General features: G+C 41.3%; 1 protein-coding gene and 1 pseudogene across 2 annotated transcripts in view; both read right to left on the bottom strand.

Moving 5' to 3' along the window:
* Nucleotides 1-300: 300 nt before the first annotated feature.
* Nucleotides 301-937, bottom strand: LOC133752314 (serine/threonine-protein kinase Nek7-like; annotated as a pseudogene).
* LOC133777031 (zinc finger protein 260-like) overlaps nt 936-16,740 on the bottom strand; it is a 33,809-nt gene continuing 18,004 nt past the window's right edge. Inside the window, exons 2-4 of one of the 2 annotated variants that reach the window (XM_062216434.1) lie at nt 13,933-14,059; nt 13,237-13,329; nt 936-5,927 (exon numbers count right to left, since the gene is read on the bottom strand). In XM_062216434.1, coding sequence (XP_062072418.1) covers nt 3,754-5,927; nt 13,237-13,329; nt 13,933-14,056 — 2,391 coding nt within the window. In that variant the 5' untranslated portion in view covers nt 14,057-14,059 and the 3' untranslated portion in view covers nt 936-3,753. The remainder of the gene's footprint in view (nt 5,928-13,236; nt 13,330-13,932; nt 14,060-16,740) is intronic. The other variant, XM_062216442.1, reaches the window with a different exon arrangement.

Raw genomic sequence — 16,740 nt, 5'->3', positions numbered from 1 at the left:
TAGTCTACTGAGAGACAATTTGTCAACAGAAAACACTAAGTAATTCTAAAACCCTTTAGCCATCAAAAACCATCACGTTTCTTTTACTCTCCTAACATGCAATTCAATTATTTCAAAGGCATTTGGGGTTTTCAAGAATGTGATTTATATTGGTACAAAAGAAGCTTACATGAAAACTGGTTAAGGATTCAAAGCACAAAAGCTCTGAAATATTAATCTTAACACCCAAATGAGGAGGTATGATTTGCACAAAAATACTTTAAATTATTTTGGTTATTTTCTTCAAAATATTGTGCATGCTTATCTGCTTGTAGTGCGCAAATGCATTCTCTTCAATATGTCATAGACATAGGTAATGTCTGGCCACTTCTCTGGATTGGGGTTGATACACATATTAACTAACTGCCGTAATTCTTCTAAATAGTGATCTGAAGGCAGAGGTGAGTAGTCGCACGGTTCTATCTTCTTACACAGTGAGTATAAATTCATTTTGTCACCATAGAAAGGACTCTGGAATGCAGTCATGTCACATAGTAGACAGCCAAGAGACCAGATGTCAGATTTGAAGTTGTATCCATTTTCATGTAATCTCTCTGGAGACATGCAATAAAATGGACCCACTAAAGAATGTGCAGCTGTGGTCTTAGAGCTGAAAAACCAGCCAAGCCCAAGATCACCAAGTTTTACCACCCCAGTGACTGTAATGAACACATTAGCTGGTTTGATATCTCTATGCATGACTCTTCAAGAATGTATGTTTTCCAAGGCACTGCAGAGATGCAAAGTACTTCCAAACAGTTCTGATCGGTGCAGCACGCCAGCCATAGTGGCCGTTTGGGGAGGGAACTAATGGAAAAGGAAGACCTTTCTCTCTCTCTCTCTCACTGTCTAACTCTGTCAAAAAAAAAAGGAATGTGAAAATTGGAAGAGATAATAAAAATGAGGGTCACCTGCAGGAGTGGGTAATAATACAAACAAAAATGCTATAAAAGTCATTGTAAAGTTATATTAATACAAAATTGTACTACATTTATGCTCCTGCTTCTCTATTGCAATGGGTACCACCCAGATAGACTTCTTTCCAAGTTCTTGTCTCTCAGCAATTAGGAATTGAATGAAGAAGAGAAAAGGGGAATCATGAATGAAAAAGGGATTATGTACTCAGTAATACAAGAAAATTCAGGAGATAAGTAGAGTTGCAATTTATAGGGTTTGACATTGTCCCTTTAAAGAATGAGAGTGATGTGTGAGACAACATCTACATGAATATTCAAATAGACCTTGGGTAGTGGAGTCTAATCCAGATATTCACACAGATAAGTTCAAATTTCTCATGGGTATATAGGTGACCAGAAGCTCATTCCCTTTTGCTGCATACAACACTTATCATCTAGGGCTGGGGTACACTATTATGGCTGGAACATGTTGTACTTGACATGCCTATGGTCACATCACTGATTTCATTACACTCTTAAGAAACCCCCAGTGTGAATTCTTTGATATGTAATGATCAATTTCTGACAAATGGCTTTTTTTCACACTGATAACATTTCTGACCTTTCTTCTTTATGGGGATGCCTATTGTATGGGATGTGATTTCCAGCAAAAGGCTCTGTCACAATGGTTACATTGATTTTGGAAAAAGTCCTTTACATTCATTATATTCTTAAGTTCTCTACAATAATGTGGTGAAAGAATCCTGGGTGGACAACAAAGCAGCTCTAAAACAAATAACTTTGTAATAGATGAAGATGGTATTCTAAGTTACTGTTGCAATAACTGTTAATCATCTGTTGCAACTTTTAAATATTTATTAACAAAATTTACACATGAGGGCACAAATTCATATACTTGGTCCCATTGACAATAATGAGAAATCAAAACCACAGGTTGTATAAGAGAAAAAATTTCTGAAGAATGGTTAACCACTCTCTGTCACAATTCATCATGCAAACTGCCCAATACTTGCTATGATGTGATTCCACCAAAGAATTCTTTTTTTTTTTTTTGACAGGCAGAGTGGATAGTGAGAGAGAGAGACAGAGAGAAAGGTCTTCCTTTTTGCTGTTGGTTCACCCTCCAATGGCCGCTGTGGCCGGCGCATCCTGCTGATCCGAAGACAGGAGCCAGGCGCTTCTCCCAGTCTCCCATGTGGGTGCAGGGCCCAAGCACTTGGGCCATCCTCCATTGCCTTCCCGGGCCATAGCAGAGAGCTGGCCTGGAAGAGGGACAACCGGGATAGAATCCGGCACCCCAACCGGGACTAGAACCCGGTGTGCTGGTGCTGCAAGGCAGAGGATTAGCCTGTTAAGCCACGGCACCGCCCAAAGAATTCTTCTAAACACATTGTATTTCAGGGACTTCTCTCTGTAATCTTGTTATGTTTTGTGGAAGTTTGCCTAATAATAATAATAATGTAATCCCATTACAATACAGTCATAGGATTTTTCCTTTGTGTGAATTGTCAGTCATGGAGAGATGATTTTTGGTACATAACTTTTTTATGCATGTATGTTTTCTCATTTCTTAGTCTCTTCATGTGAATTGATTTGTGGCAGAGGAATTTTTCACATTCATTAAATTGATAATTTTCTGTATGAATTCTCTGCTGTTTGTTGATGTTTAATTTCTGGCTAAATGTTTTTTTCATAACTGCTGCACTTGAAGGAAATCACCTTTTTGAGTTCCATATTTATGCAAGCCTGAATTCCTAAAATACATATTTCCACATTCATTACACTTCTAAGAAAGCCCCGCTGTGACTTCTATTATGTAATGATCAATTTTTGACAAATGGCTTTTTTTCCCACACTGATAACATTTCTGACCTTTCTTCTTTATGGGAGTGCCTATTGTATGGGATGTGATTTTCAGCAAAAGGCTCTGTCACAATGGTTACATTGATTTTGGAAAAAGTCTTTCACATTCATTATATTCTTAAGTTCTCTATCTTGTTTGAATTCCATGTGTTATTAGGTATTGCTTCTGAAAAAAGGCTTTCCCACATTTATAACAAGATTTCTACCTTGTAATAAATTCTATCATTATATGGTATAATTTTGGCAGAATTTTCCAATACTCCTTACATTCATTAAGTTTCTCTCCCATGTGACTTCTCTGAAATTTTATGAGGTGTTACTTATGGATAAAGGCCTTTCCATATGCATTATATTAAAAGTGTTTCCTCTACATGAATTAGATGATGTGCAATGAGGGTTGAATTATAGGAAAAGGCTTTTCAAGTCATTATGTTAAAAAAGTTTCTCTTCATGTGAATTTTCTGATGCATTCTGAGATGTGACTTATTGCCAAGGGCTTTTCTACAGTCATGAGGTTTCTCCCTGGTGTGAATTCTCTGCTGTGATATGAGCTATGATTTATAATAAAATGCTTTCCCACACTCATTAGATTCATAAGGTTTCTGCCAAGTGTGAATTCTGTTTTGACATGAGGTACAATTTATAGCAAATGACTTTTCCACAGTTATTACATTCATAAAGTTATTTCCCTGTGTGAATCCTCTGATGCATTTGGAGTTGGAACTTATGGGCAAAAGTTTTTCCACAGTCATTACATTCATGAGGTTTCTGGTGTGATAGGAGGTGTGACTTTTGGCCAAAGGCTTTTCCACAGTCATTACATTAGTTTCTCATATAGGTTTCTCACAGGTTTCTCCCCTGTGTGAATTCACTGATGTTTCATGAGGGCTGATTTATGGCCAAGGGATGTTCAACAATCGTTACATTCATGAGGTTACTCCCCTGTGTGAACTTTCTGATGCACTATGAGGTCTGACTTTTGTCCAAAGGCTTTTCCACAGTCATTACATTGATGAAATTTCTCCCCTGTGTGAATTCTCTGATGCACTATGAGGTTTGACTTGTGTCTAAAGGCTTTTCCACAGTCATTACATTGATGAGGTTTCTCCCCTGTGTGAATTCGCTGATGCATGATGAGGTTTGACTTGCGTCCAAAGGCTTTTCCACAGTCATTACATTGATGAGGTTTCTCTCCTGTGTGAATTCTCTGGTGCATTATGAGGGCTGACTTATGGCCAAAGGCTTTTCCACAGTCATTACATTGATGAGGTTTCTCCCCTGTGTGAATTCGCTGATGCATGATGAGGTTTGACTTGTGTCCAAAGGTTTTTCCACAGTCATTACATTCATGAGGTTTCTCTCCTGTGTGAATTCTCTGGTGCATTATGAGGGCTGACTTATGGCCAAAGGCTTTTCCACAGTCATTACATTCATAAGGTTTCTCCCCTGTGTGAATTCTCTGATGCATGATGAGGTTTGACTTGTGTCCAAAGGCTTTTCCACAGTCATTACATTGATGAGATTTCTGCCCTGTGTGAATTCTCTGGTGCATTATGAGGGCTGACTTTCGTCCAAAGGCTTTTCCACAGTCATTACATTGATGAGGTTTCTCCCCTGTGTGAATTCTCTGATGCATGATGAGGGCTGACTTTTGTCCAAAGGTTTTTCCACAATCATTACATTGATGAGGTTTCTCCCCTGTGTGAATTCGCTGATGCATGATGAGGTTTGACTTCTGTCCAAAGGCTTTTCCACAGTCATTACATTCATGAGGTTTCTCTCCTGTGTGAATTCTCTGGTGCATTATGAGCTTTGACTTGTGTCTAAAGGCTTTTCCACAGTCATTACATTGATGAGGTTTCTCCCCTGTGTGAATTCGCTGATGCATGATGAGGTTTGACTTGCGTCCAAAGGCTTTTCCACAGTCATTACATTCATGAGGTTTCTCTCCTGTGTGAATTCTCTGGTGCATTATGAGGGTTGACTTCTGTCCAAAGGCTTTTCCACAGTCATTACATTGATGAGGTTTCTCCCCTGTGTGAATTCGCTGATGCATGATGAGGTTTGACTTCTGTCCAAAGGCTTTTCCACAGTCATTACATTCATGAGGTTTCTCTCCTGTGTGAATTCTCTGGTGCATTATGAGCTTTGACTTGTGTCTAAAGGCTTTTCCACAGTCATTATTACATTGATGAGGTTTCTCCCCTGTGTGAATTCTCTGGTGCATTATGAGGTCTGACTTTTGTCCAAAGGCTTTTCCACAGTCATTACATTGATGAGGTTTCTCCCCTGTGTGAATTTGCTGATGTATGAGGAAGGATGACTTCCACAGAGAGCCTTTTCCACAATGAAGGCATTCATAAAGTTTCCCCCCTGTGTGAATTCTCTGATGTATGAGGAAGGCTGACTTTTGTCCAAATGCTTTTCCACAGTCATTACATTCATAAGATGATTTAGAGCTCAGTGGTTTTCCACAAGGTTTACATGTGTAGAGTTTTTCCCTTATATGTGGTTTCTGTTTTATTGCAAGATGTAATTGGTGAATGACAGGTTCATCATCCCTAATGTATTCATAAAATTTCTCTCTTATGTGGGTTTGTTGATGTATATTGAGGCTAGAATTTTCATGGATAGTTTTTTCTATTTGAGTTGCTTTTCCAAAAGTGACAGCTGCCTTATTACAATTTTCTCCCATATGAACCCTCTCAGATTTACAGAACATATTTCTTGTGAAGACTTTTGCTTGTCCAGTGGGTCCAAATGGCTGCCTCATGATGTGAATCTTGTCACACTGACCAAGAGGCTCACAGAACTGGAGAGTATTTCCAGACACCTTAGTGTTACCAAATTTCTTTCCAGCCTGTAGTTGATCAGGCCCACTGGGGAGATACACAGTGTGACATATATTGCATTCCTCAGGCTTCAATCCTGAATAGGTTCCCTTTTTAATAATCATTGTTGGAATATGGCTTAAATTTAAACTAAGTGTTGTTCTTAATTCAACTCTCTTGGGGGCTGATGTCTTGTTATTTTTCATAAAATCCTGATTCAGATTTTTGTCCCAACTTTCCTGGTTGATCCTAATCAGGTCATTCTTTTTCATGCCCACTGAAATGAGAAAAAAGCAATCATGTCACTGAATCACATGTAACTGTTTCTCCTGTCATACTTATGTAAAGGGAATGAAGTTACTTGTTATCCAAGTGGCATAAGATTTTCACAAAATCAGTATGAGATACTTATTTATGACCATTATACAGTTTTTCTCCTTAATACAGTAATATATTAAGTTGTGTCATAAGGTTTCCCAATGTTCAAACATGATCCTGTTTACTATCAGAATTTTTCAAGTATGGTAGAATGACTTTTGTGCTAAGATGTGTGGGATACCTGAATCTCAAAAAAGTGTCAGTTTGAGCCCTGGCTACTCTGTCTTCAGTACAGCTCTCTGCCTATGTAAATTGGGAGGCAGCAGATAATGGTTCATGTGCCTGTGATACACCAGGGAACCTGTGATACACCAGGGAAGACTAGATGGAATTCTAGAGTTTTGGCTTCAGACTAGTATGACCTAAGTGTTGTAGGCATCTGGGGAGTGAGCTAATAGAGGAGCTCCTTCTCTCTCTTTCTCCTCTCACTATCACTGTGCCTTTCACAAAGATGAAATAACTATAAAAGATTTTAAAGGATGGACAAATATTTAATAAAAATATTCACCTACTATCTAGCAACCAGTTTTTTCCCTGTCTTTTTTCTCCAGTTTCTTTTTATAAAAAAAATTGTGTATTTTGTGCTTCTCTGATATTGCAACCATAAATATGAGAAAGTTTCACTGGATCATTTACTTGCAGGTGGAGAAGAGTGAAATGTGTCTGTACTTTAAGCAGGACCACACTTAAGGCATAGGATTTTAATCTATGATTTTATCATGTTCAGTCTTCCTAGGTAAACATCATTTGTGGAATTTTTCAAATGAAAAACTACTTTGTCTCTACTCTATGACAGCTTCCCCAAATTCCTAAGGACACATGACACCTTCAGCTTCTCAGAAGTACAACAGGTACAGAAAGTCCCAATATACCACCTTAGTTATACACTCCCAATCAGTTTGGAGAATTTGTTTCTGCAAACCAGGATGTGTTCATCTTCTTTGAAAGTGTTTTCTAGCTCATTCTGAAATCATCAATGCTGGTTATCTCCTCTCAATTCTTTCTATAAACATTCCTGTGTGATAATTTAAATTTCTGGAGGCTTTGGATCAGTTGCCTCCTATTGTCACAGAAAGCTCAATTTCCTATGCCTTTTGTTATCTTTTTGTTTGCTTGTTTTTCAATGATACTGAAAAATAAGAAAAGTCATACTTCAAACTCCACCCTTAAAGAAATCTGAGCCAGTCAACATAAACTCATGAGGCTACTTGATCTTGGGTCTCAGAATCTCATTGCTTTCTTGGTGAGTCAAGGATAACTTATTTTCATGTTTTTATTCAAGTTCATGCTTAGTTTCATGATTTTTTAAAAAAAGATTTATTTTATTTATTTGAAAGCTATTTATTTGAAAGTTATAGAGAGAAGCAGAAAAAGAGAGAAGTCTTCTATTTGCTGGTTCACTTCCCAGATGGACACAGCAACCGAGGCTGGGCCAAGATGAAGCCAGGAGCCAGGAGTTTCTTTTATGTCTCCCTCATGGGTGCAGGAAGCCAAGGACTTGGGCCATCCTCTCCTGTCTCAGGTGCATTAGCAGAGAGCTGGATTAGAAGAGGACCAGCTGAGACTTGAACTGGCACCCATATAGGACACTAGTGCTGCAGGGGGAGCTTTAACACACTGCACCACAGTGTCATTCCTAGCTTCATAATTTCTGATGTCTCAATGCAGTGCTATCCTCAGCTTCATGATTTCTGATGTCACACACAGAGGCTTACTCATGACTATCTTTTAGCATTTACATATTTACTTACTTGAGAGTCAGAGAGACAGAATGAGAGAAAAAAAGAGAATGGAACAGAGGTTTGCAAGCCATAGGCTCCATCCTCAAATGTTTCCAACAAACTATAATTTTCTTATTTATTTGAGAGGCACAGAGGAAAATAAAAAAGAGAAAGAGATGAAGAGAGTTCACATTTATTGATTAGTCCTGAGATGCTTAAAATAGCAAGGTCTGTGCCTGGGCAAAATCATGAGTGGGAACTCAATCTGAGCAATGTGTTAGAAATAAGTTTCTGGGGGCTGGTGCTGTGGTGCAGGGAGTAAAGCCACCGCCTGCAGTGCCGGCATCAAATATGGTGCCGGTCCAAGTCCCAGCTGCTCCACTTCCAATCTAGTTCTCTGTATGGCCTAAAAAAACAGTAGAAGATGGCCCAAGTCTTTGAGTCCCTGTATCCATGTGGGAGATCCAGAAGAAGCTCCTGGCTCTTGGCTCCTGGTTCCTAGCTCTTGGCTACAGATTGGCACAGTTCCAGCCATTGCAGCCAATGTGGTGGAATGAGAAGGCCATGCCAAGATGGCTACTGGCAACAGAGTCTGCCTAGCAACAGGCTGTGATTGTATGGTTTCAGGAATCACATGACAGTGGAGTCTGCCTGGCAACAGGCTGTGATTGGATGGCTTCAGAAACTGCCTGGCAACAGGGTGTGATTGGTTAGGGCATAGACCGCCATTTGACCAGATTGGTTGCCTTGGCTATATAAGCTGTTGTAGCAACTGAAATAAACCAGTCTGCAGGCTGCTTGCCTCTGGCCTGCTTTCACCTGAGTCCTGAGGTCTGTGTGGTGACTCTGCACCTCTTGCCCCCACCACACTCCTCCTCTCAGAAAGAAATCAATCTCAACTTCTGGCACGCCAATGTGACTGAGATTGAGACAGCATCTCAGACTCAGCAAGGTCCCCCTTGGATTTTGGCAAATAGGCCCCTCGGTGTTTTGTGTGTTGTTCAATTCTATGAGGGTGAGCACAGAACCCCCTGCTACACCCCTTCCCTTGTTCTTGTCCTTGGTCTAAGTGACCCCAGGTTAGGCACACACTGCCCAGAAGCGTACACCACTTCTTGGTTCCTCCTTTTACTTTTGGTTCACCCAGCGAATTCACATAAGGGATTGGTCATCCCAGAATTTGGAACCAAGTCATCTTCCCTCACATGAGAGAGGTGACACTCCGGAGGCACTGTGTGGGCATACGGCCTTAACCTAATGAATCAAGGAAGTCTCCCACTAAGCACAGGGCATACGTATGATATGATACACTGCTATCTGTTTGTCTAACATAGGGAACCCCCTGCATAATGCCATAAGCCGCTGAGGTGCCTGGGCCCAACCTCCAAGGTGTTGGAGGATTAAAATCGGCTGATCAGGTCATCACGCCTGTAACGTGGCAAGATGACAATGGAGATACGGGAACCATCTTTACACTAATTGCTGAGGTTTCCACAACCTTATGGGGCAGAGATGTGCTCTCACAAATGCAAGCAGTCCTTACTATGGATCATAAATCTCCACAAGCCAACAGCTTTAATGGAGAGCCTACAAGTAAGATTCACCCCCAATTCTAGGGGCCACTGCTCACCTCATACAAAAGCCAGGCCCAATCCCCATTGAATGGGAAAAAAACAGGAAACATCTGAGTAGAGCAGTGGCCAATATTACAACCCAAACTTGGCATCCTTAGAAAATTGGTACAGGAACAATTGGAAAAGGGACACATAGAGCCCTCTACTAGCCCTCACAACACACCCATTTTTGTGATACCAAAGAAACAGGGAAAATATAGGCTACTACAGGATTTGAGAGCCATCAACAAAATCATAAAAAAGATGGAAACATTCCAGGCTGGCATTCCCCATCCAGGGGCCATTCCTAATGGATACCACATAGTTATCATTGATATCAAAGATTGCTCCTTTTCCATTCCCATCATGGAGCAGATAAGGCCTACTTCACCTTTACAGTATGGGAGCCCAATTTCCAGCTCCCTGCAAAAAGATTCCAGTGGACAGTACTCCCACAAGGCATGAAAAATAGCCCTGCCATTTGCCAAAGATACGTTTCTCATGATCAAGATCAGTCCTTGGTCATACATTATGTGGATGATATCTTACTTGCTCACAAGAATACAGCAACTCTGAAGGCCTATCTAAGTGAGACAGTAAGAAATTAACAATTCCTGGGTTTGTCTATTGCCACGGAAAAGGTACAACATTTTCCTCCCTTTCAATTCTTGGGTTATCAAATCTCCTCCCATATATCTCCAATGGGCCCAAACCTAAAAGTCAAGCATAAATACTCACTTAATGAACTTCAGCAACTATGAGGCCAAATCAATTGGCTAAAGCCCTTCCTTCTCCTAACACCTACAGAGCTTACTAAGGGGAATAGCCCTTCTTCAAAAATCACATTGATACCAGCAGCCAAATCTACTATAGAAAAGATCAACACCCAGTTATCAAATTTAAAAACCTGTAGATATGACCCTCAGGTGCCTCTATATGCCATAACCATATCTACCCTCAAGGTCCCTTTAGGAGTTATTTGGCAACAACACGGACCACTTTTTTGGGTGCACATAGCCTGGAGTGAGTGTCATAAAATAGTTAACAAAGTAGATGCCATCCTTATGATGGGACTTAAATTAAGATATTATGCCAATAAGATGTGTAACACAGAGCCAGACATAGTGGTCCTACCCCTATCACAATTACAACTGTCAACATTGATGCAGAATAGCATGCTCTTTCAAACATTAATGATAAATTTTCCAGGACAGGTTGACAATCACCTGCCAGTGGACAGGCTACTCCAGACATTACAAACCTTAGAAATAGACTATACAAAACATGCTTTCCCTGCTAATCAACCTATACCCATGGCACTGTGTGCATTTACGGATGCCAACAAGTTGCTGTTTGAAATAGTGATCAAATCCTCGACAGAAAAAGATAAGATCCATGTAGAACCCCTTGGGGGATCAGTACAATTGGGAGAAATAAGGATAATAAGGTTCTACTCCTTAGCCAGGATGGGCCGGTAAATATATTTCCAGACAGCAAATACTCAGTACAAGTAGCAAAGATGATCCCTTTTGCAGTCTTTAACCTGACCAATAAGACAACTGACCAGATGTTCACAACACTTAAAGAGATAGCTGAGAACAGAAAACACCCATGGTATATCTCACAGGTAAGATCATATACTGGGTTACCTGGCTTTATTCACCAAGGCAACAAAAAGGTTGATCATCTTATCTCCTGCAACACAGCTTCCACTGGACACCTAGAACAAGCCCGTATTCTACACCAAAAATTTCATATGTCAGCAAGCAACATAAAATTGCTTTTCCTAGAGCTAACAATGAACCAATGCAAACACCTAGTGCACTCTTACAAGAATTGTGCACCCCTCACTCCATTAGACCCACTGAAACAAGCAGGAGTGAACCCACAAGCCCTTGCTCCTAATAAACTCTGGCAAGTGGACGTCACCCACATTAACTCCTTTGGTAAACTTAAGTTTGTCCATGTGGTGGTAGATATTTTTTCTTTTTTTTTTTTTTTTTTTTTTTGGACAGGCAGAGTGGACAGCAGAGGGAGACAGAGAGAAAGGTCTTCCTTTTGCCGTTGGTTCACCCTCCAATGGCCGCCGCGGTAGGCACGCTGCGGCCGGCGCACCACGCCGTTCCGATGGCAGGAGCCAGGTGCAACTCCTGGTCTCCCATGGGGTGCAGGGCCCAAGAACCTGGGCCATCCGCCACTGCACTCCCCAGCCGGGAAGAGGGGCAACCGGGACAGGATCGGTGCCCCGACAGGGACTAGAACCTGATGTGCCGGTGCCGCAAGGCGGAGGATTAGCCTGTTAAGCCACGGCGCCAGCCAGATATTTTTTCAAAGGCTATATTTGCAACAGCCCTATCTGGAGAAAAGGCTAGTAATGTGATAAAGGCAGTTAAATCAGCCATGCTGGTCCTTGGTGTCCCCTGGACCATAAAGACTGATAACAGGCTAGTGTATACATCACAGGAATTTAATTCCTTCCTGAAATCCTGGAATATACAGTCTACCACAGGTATCCTATACAACCCACAGGGACAGGCCATCATTGAAAGAACTCATAGGATGATTAAAGATCTCTTACAAGGATAGAAAACTCTTACAAGGACAGAAAAACAATCATATGCCCCCAGACCGACAGCTTGATTTGACTGAGGACCTTTTCACTATCAATTTTCTTAATTTTGATTCTCAAGGGATCAGCCCAGCTTATAAACACTGGGGATCCTTTCCATCCGAGACCCCAGCCCCTATGGTTAGGTGGAAAGACCCCCTGACAGGAGAATGGAAGGGACCACACCCTCTGCTAACCAGAGGTCAAGGATATGCTTGTGTCTTTCCAGAGAATGTGGGACAGCCCATTTGGGTACCAGTCAGAAACATCAAGCCTACAACTGACAGCCAATCAGAACCAGCTGAACAAGACTGAGAGTATGCCTTGTTAGCGGATGCACCTGCCCTATCATCCTACCCTGAGGAACTGTCCAAAGCCTCATCCATTACTGTTTTATACCCCACTAGCTCTGGTCAGCCACTCAAATGGCCCACAGCCTGTATGCAGTCAAGCCATTCCTGATTAACATTGTTCCTCATTCCTACCCACATCTGAGCAAGCACTCCTGTGGTCTCCCATTTTGAGTGCTGCTTAGTCAATGACAGGTAAGATCCCCTGGGGAACAAGCTAAGACAGGAAAAGCTGCATACAGAGACCACATGGAAACGGGGTCAACAATGGTATGGCCAAGAATCAAGCCTCCCATTGCTCAAAAATAAACAAAAAGGGGGAAATGTGGTGGAATGAGAAGGCCATGCTCATGCTTTCACCCAACTCCCAGGCTTGCCCCCACCACGCTCCTCCTCCCAGAAATGAATCCACTGCAATAATGGAAGATCTCTCTCTCTCTCTCTCTCTCTTTCTGTCTCTCTCTCTCTTTCTGTCACTCTCTTTCTTCTCTTTCTCTGACTTTCAAATAAATAATAAATCTTAAAAAAAAGAAAAAAATTAATCTTAAAAAAGAAATAAGTTTCTGTGTGTTGCCTAATTAACAAGCATGAAGGAAAATATATGAAAGTGTAGAGAAAGACAAGTTAGAATTTGGGGAATGTAAAAAAAAAAGAATTTGGGGAATGTATCAAACCAAGATAAAAGCCTTAGTAACATCAGAAAATGATTGGAAATTTTTTAAATCAAAGAACACGTTTACCAAGAACAAATGAGTTAGCAAGATCCTGGTATCTCTAAATACTTTAGAACGCCTGTGTCTGATGCACAAAACCAGCTGTCATCAGGAGTAAGGCTTAAAAAAATCTTGGAAAGAGCACCAGTCAACATCTGCACACTTTCTGCCTTGGCCTCCCCGTCCCTTATTTGTAGACTGACCTGAAAGGCTCTGATTCAGGCATTCTTCCACCATCCATGGCTCTGCTCCTTGCTCCAGCTTGAAGATCAAGTCAGGTTTGGTAGTACAGTGCCCTATTAATGGAAACAATATAAGACTGTGAAATCACTATCTTGGGTTATTTAAAGGACTACAGCTTGATCCAGGAGCTATGCAACAAATGTTCTAATTTGAATATTTTGCTAGATGTTAAATATTCAGATTATTCATGGACTCAAATTCTATACTTGCCTATTATTAAACTTTTTTTTTTTTTTTGACAGGCAGAGTGGACAGTGAGAGAGAGAGAGAGACAGAGAGAAAGGTCTTCCTTTGCCGTTGGTTCACCCTCCAATGGCCGCCGCGGTCCGCGCACTGCGGCCGGCGCATCGCGCTAATCCGATGGCAGGAGCCAGGTGTTTATCCTGGTCTCCCATGGGGTGCAGGGCCCAAGCACTTGGGCCATCCTCCACTGCACTCCCTGGCCACAGCAGAGAGCTGGCCTGGAAGAGGGGCGACCGGGACAGAATCTGGCGCCCCGACTGGGACTAGAACCCGGTGTGCCAGCGCTGCAAGGTGGAGGTTAGCCTGTTGAGCCACGGCGCCGGCCTGCCTATTATTAAACTTTATAAAGTGTTCACTTATTTGTCAAATGGCAAGAAAATGTTATCACTGGGCATGTGATGGGTGTTACTGACCCAAGGAGAAGAGGCTGCTGTAGGTCTCCAGCATCACATCTCTGTACAGGATTTTCTGAGCATTGTTCATTTTCTGCCATTCCTCCCATGTAAAGTACACAGCCAGGTCTTCAAATGCTATCATCACCTGTAACATTACACTTCCAGTCAACATATTAACTCTGTCACAAAACAAATATTGACAGTTATGTATGGATATGAAGGAAAAAAGGAAGGATGTGGTTTCATGTTAGATTTGTTGAGTGTTTAGAAAGCCACACAAAGGATTCAACTGAGTCAAACCTATGATCTACAGGCTGTGAAAAATGCCCAAGCTTGAGGAAAACAGGAGATTCAAATTACAAAGGCCACATCTGTCAAGGGGAATTGCACAGCAGGCTAAAAGAGGGGCAATATTGACTCTTGAATGGGCAATGTTAGGAAGAAGTATGTAGAAGCATTGAGGAAAAAGGCAAGAAACCATCAGTAAAACTATGATGGGAATAAACAGAAAATTCCAGGAAAACACCATGTATATCACTTCCATTATGTCAAAAAATATTAAAAAACAGGGCAGGCATTTAGCATAGTGTTTATGATGCCACCTCAGAGTGCCTATGTTGGATTTCCAATGCCAGCTCTAGTTTTTAACTCCCAGATAATGCAGACCCAGGGAAGCAGTGGTGATGTCACCAACGAAGGAGGCCTAGATTCTATTCCTCAATCCTGGCTGCAGTCCTGCCCCAGCTCTGCTTACTATGGTTATTTAGGGAGTGAATTAATGTGTGTGGAAGCTCTCTATCTCTCAGTCCATCAACTTCTTTCTCTACCAAGCTAATAAATATTTTTAAGTAAGATAGAAGATACAGGTAAGACAAAGAATAGAAATTAGCTTTTGCTCTTGTCTATGATTATTCTACTAGTAAACATTTGAAATAACATTATACATAACTGAAGTGAAAGCAATGGAATTACTTCCTCAAAACATTCAAATGATAAAGCATTTGAAATAACATTATAAAGAATTAAAGTGAAAGCAATGGAATTATTTGCCCAAAAAGGGAACCTGGGAATGTGTGCAGTTCAATCTGCATTTGTAACTCTCTGAGAGAAATGGTTAGAGATTTGTTTAAGAACCTGCAATAGTCACCAGAATTGTGATGCAGCAGGTTAACCCTCCACCATCACTGCTGGCATCCCATGTAAACAGAGGATTTGAGTCCTGGCTGCTGAACTTCGAATCCAGTTCCCTGCTAATGTGACTGAAAGAGCAGTGAAACATGGCCTGAGTATTTGGACTCTTCCACCAATATGGGAGACCTAGGTGGAGTTCCAGGCTCCTGGCTTTGCCCTGGCCCAGTCCCAGCCATTGTGGGCATTTGGGGAATGAAACAGTAGATAGAAGATATCTCTTTCTGTCTCCATGTCTCTTCCAATCTCTGTAAGTCTGCCTTTCAAATAAATAAATAAATCTTAAAAAATAAATGAGTCTCCAGTAGATCCTTTTCTCCACACATTCCTTATCCTATTCCTGAATCCAATTCAGCTTCTCAAAGGCATTAAGGACTCCATTACTCTAACAGTTCAAAAACAAACTTAACTGATTTGTGTTTTAGCACTAGGTAACTCTTCCTCTTGCAGAATGCTGAGTGTTTACTTCATAGATAGCACTAAAGCACTGCTCAGTACATCATCTATGTGACAATAAAGACTGTTTCAAACAACATGACCCCCAAAATGTAGCATATTGTGCTCTTAGTTTCAACTCAATACATGTAACAAATATATATTTTGCTATGGCAACAGAAAGACAAGAGACCAAATTGCATTATTATAGATAATAGTAATGTTTCATAATAATGCCAAATTCATCATTTATTTCTGTATATTCCTTGAGAAACAAATTGTATGTTTATTTTTTTCATTTTAAATAACTAGTATATTGGGGCTGGCATTGTGGTGTATAGTGGATAAAGCCACTGCCTGCAGTGCTGGCATCCCATATTGGTGCCTTTTTGAGGCCCAGCTGCTCTGCTTCCAATCCAGCTCTCTGCTGATGGCCTAGGAAAGCAGTAGATGGCCTAAGTCCTTGCGATCCTGCACCCATGTGGAAAACCCAGAAGCAGCTCCTCACTTCTGGCTTTGGATCAGCACAGCTCCAGCTGGTGGCAAACTGGGGAGTGAATCAGCTGTTGGAAGACTCTCTCTCTCCCCATCTGCCTCTCTGTAACTCTGATTTTCAAATAAATAAATAAATCTAAAAAAAATAAATAAACTGGTATTAATCTCCTAAAATTAGAACTGACAACAAGACAACAAGCTGGGGAATAATTTTTAAAAAAAAAAAAACTGACAGGTGATATATTAATTTTCTTTCCTCTTAGAAACATGTGGAGGGCCCAGAATCATACCTGGAAGAGAAGATGAATGGAAGGAGTTCAAAGAGAACTCTGGGGGCCAGCACTGTGGCATAATGGGTAAAGCTGCTACCTGCAGTGCCAGCATTCCATATGAAAGCTGGTTCGAGTCCCAGCTGCTCAGTGTACAATTTATCTCTGTGCTATGGCCTGGGAAATCAGTGGAAGATAGTCCAAGTCCTCGGACCCCTGCATCTACATGGGAGACACAGAAAAAGCTCTTGGCTCTTGGCTATGGATCTTCTGTATCTCCCACATGGGTGCAGGGACCCAAGGACTTGGACCATCTTCTACTGTTTTCCCAGGCCATAGAAGAGAGCTGGATCAGAAGTGGAGCAGCTGGGTCTTGAATCAGCACCATATAGGATGCCGACACTGCAGGCGGTGGCTTTACCTGCTCCACCACAGTACC

This window comes from Lepus europaeus, chromosome 2 (assembly GCF_033115175.1).
Source record: "Lepus europaeus isolate LE1 chromosome 2, mLepTim1.pri, whole genome shotgun sequence".
NCBI classification, from domain to species: domain Eukaryota; kingdom Metazoa; phylum Chordata; class Mammalia; order Lagomorpha; family Leporidae; genus Lepus; species Lepus europaeus.
The sequence above is the reverse complement of the archived record's forward strand: the minus strand, read 5'-3'. Positions and strand labels throughout refer to the sequence as shown.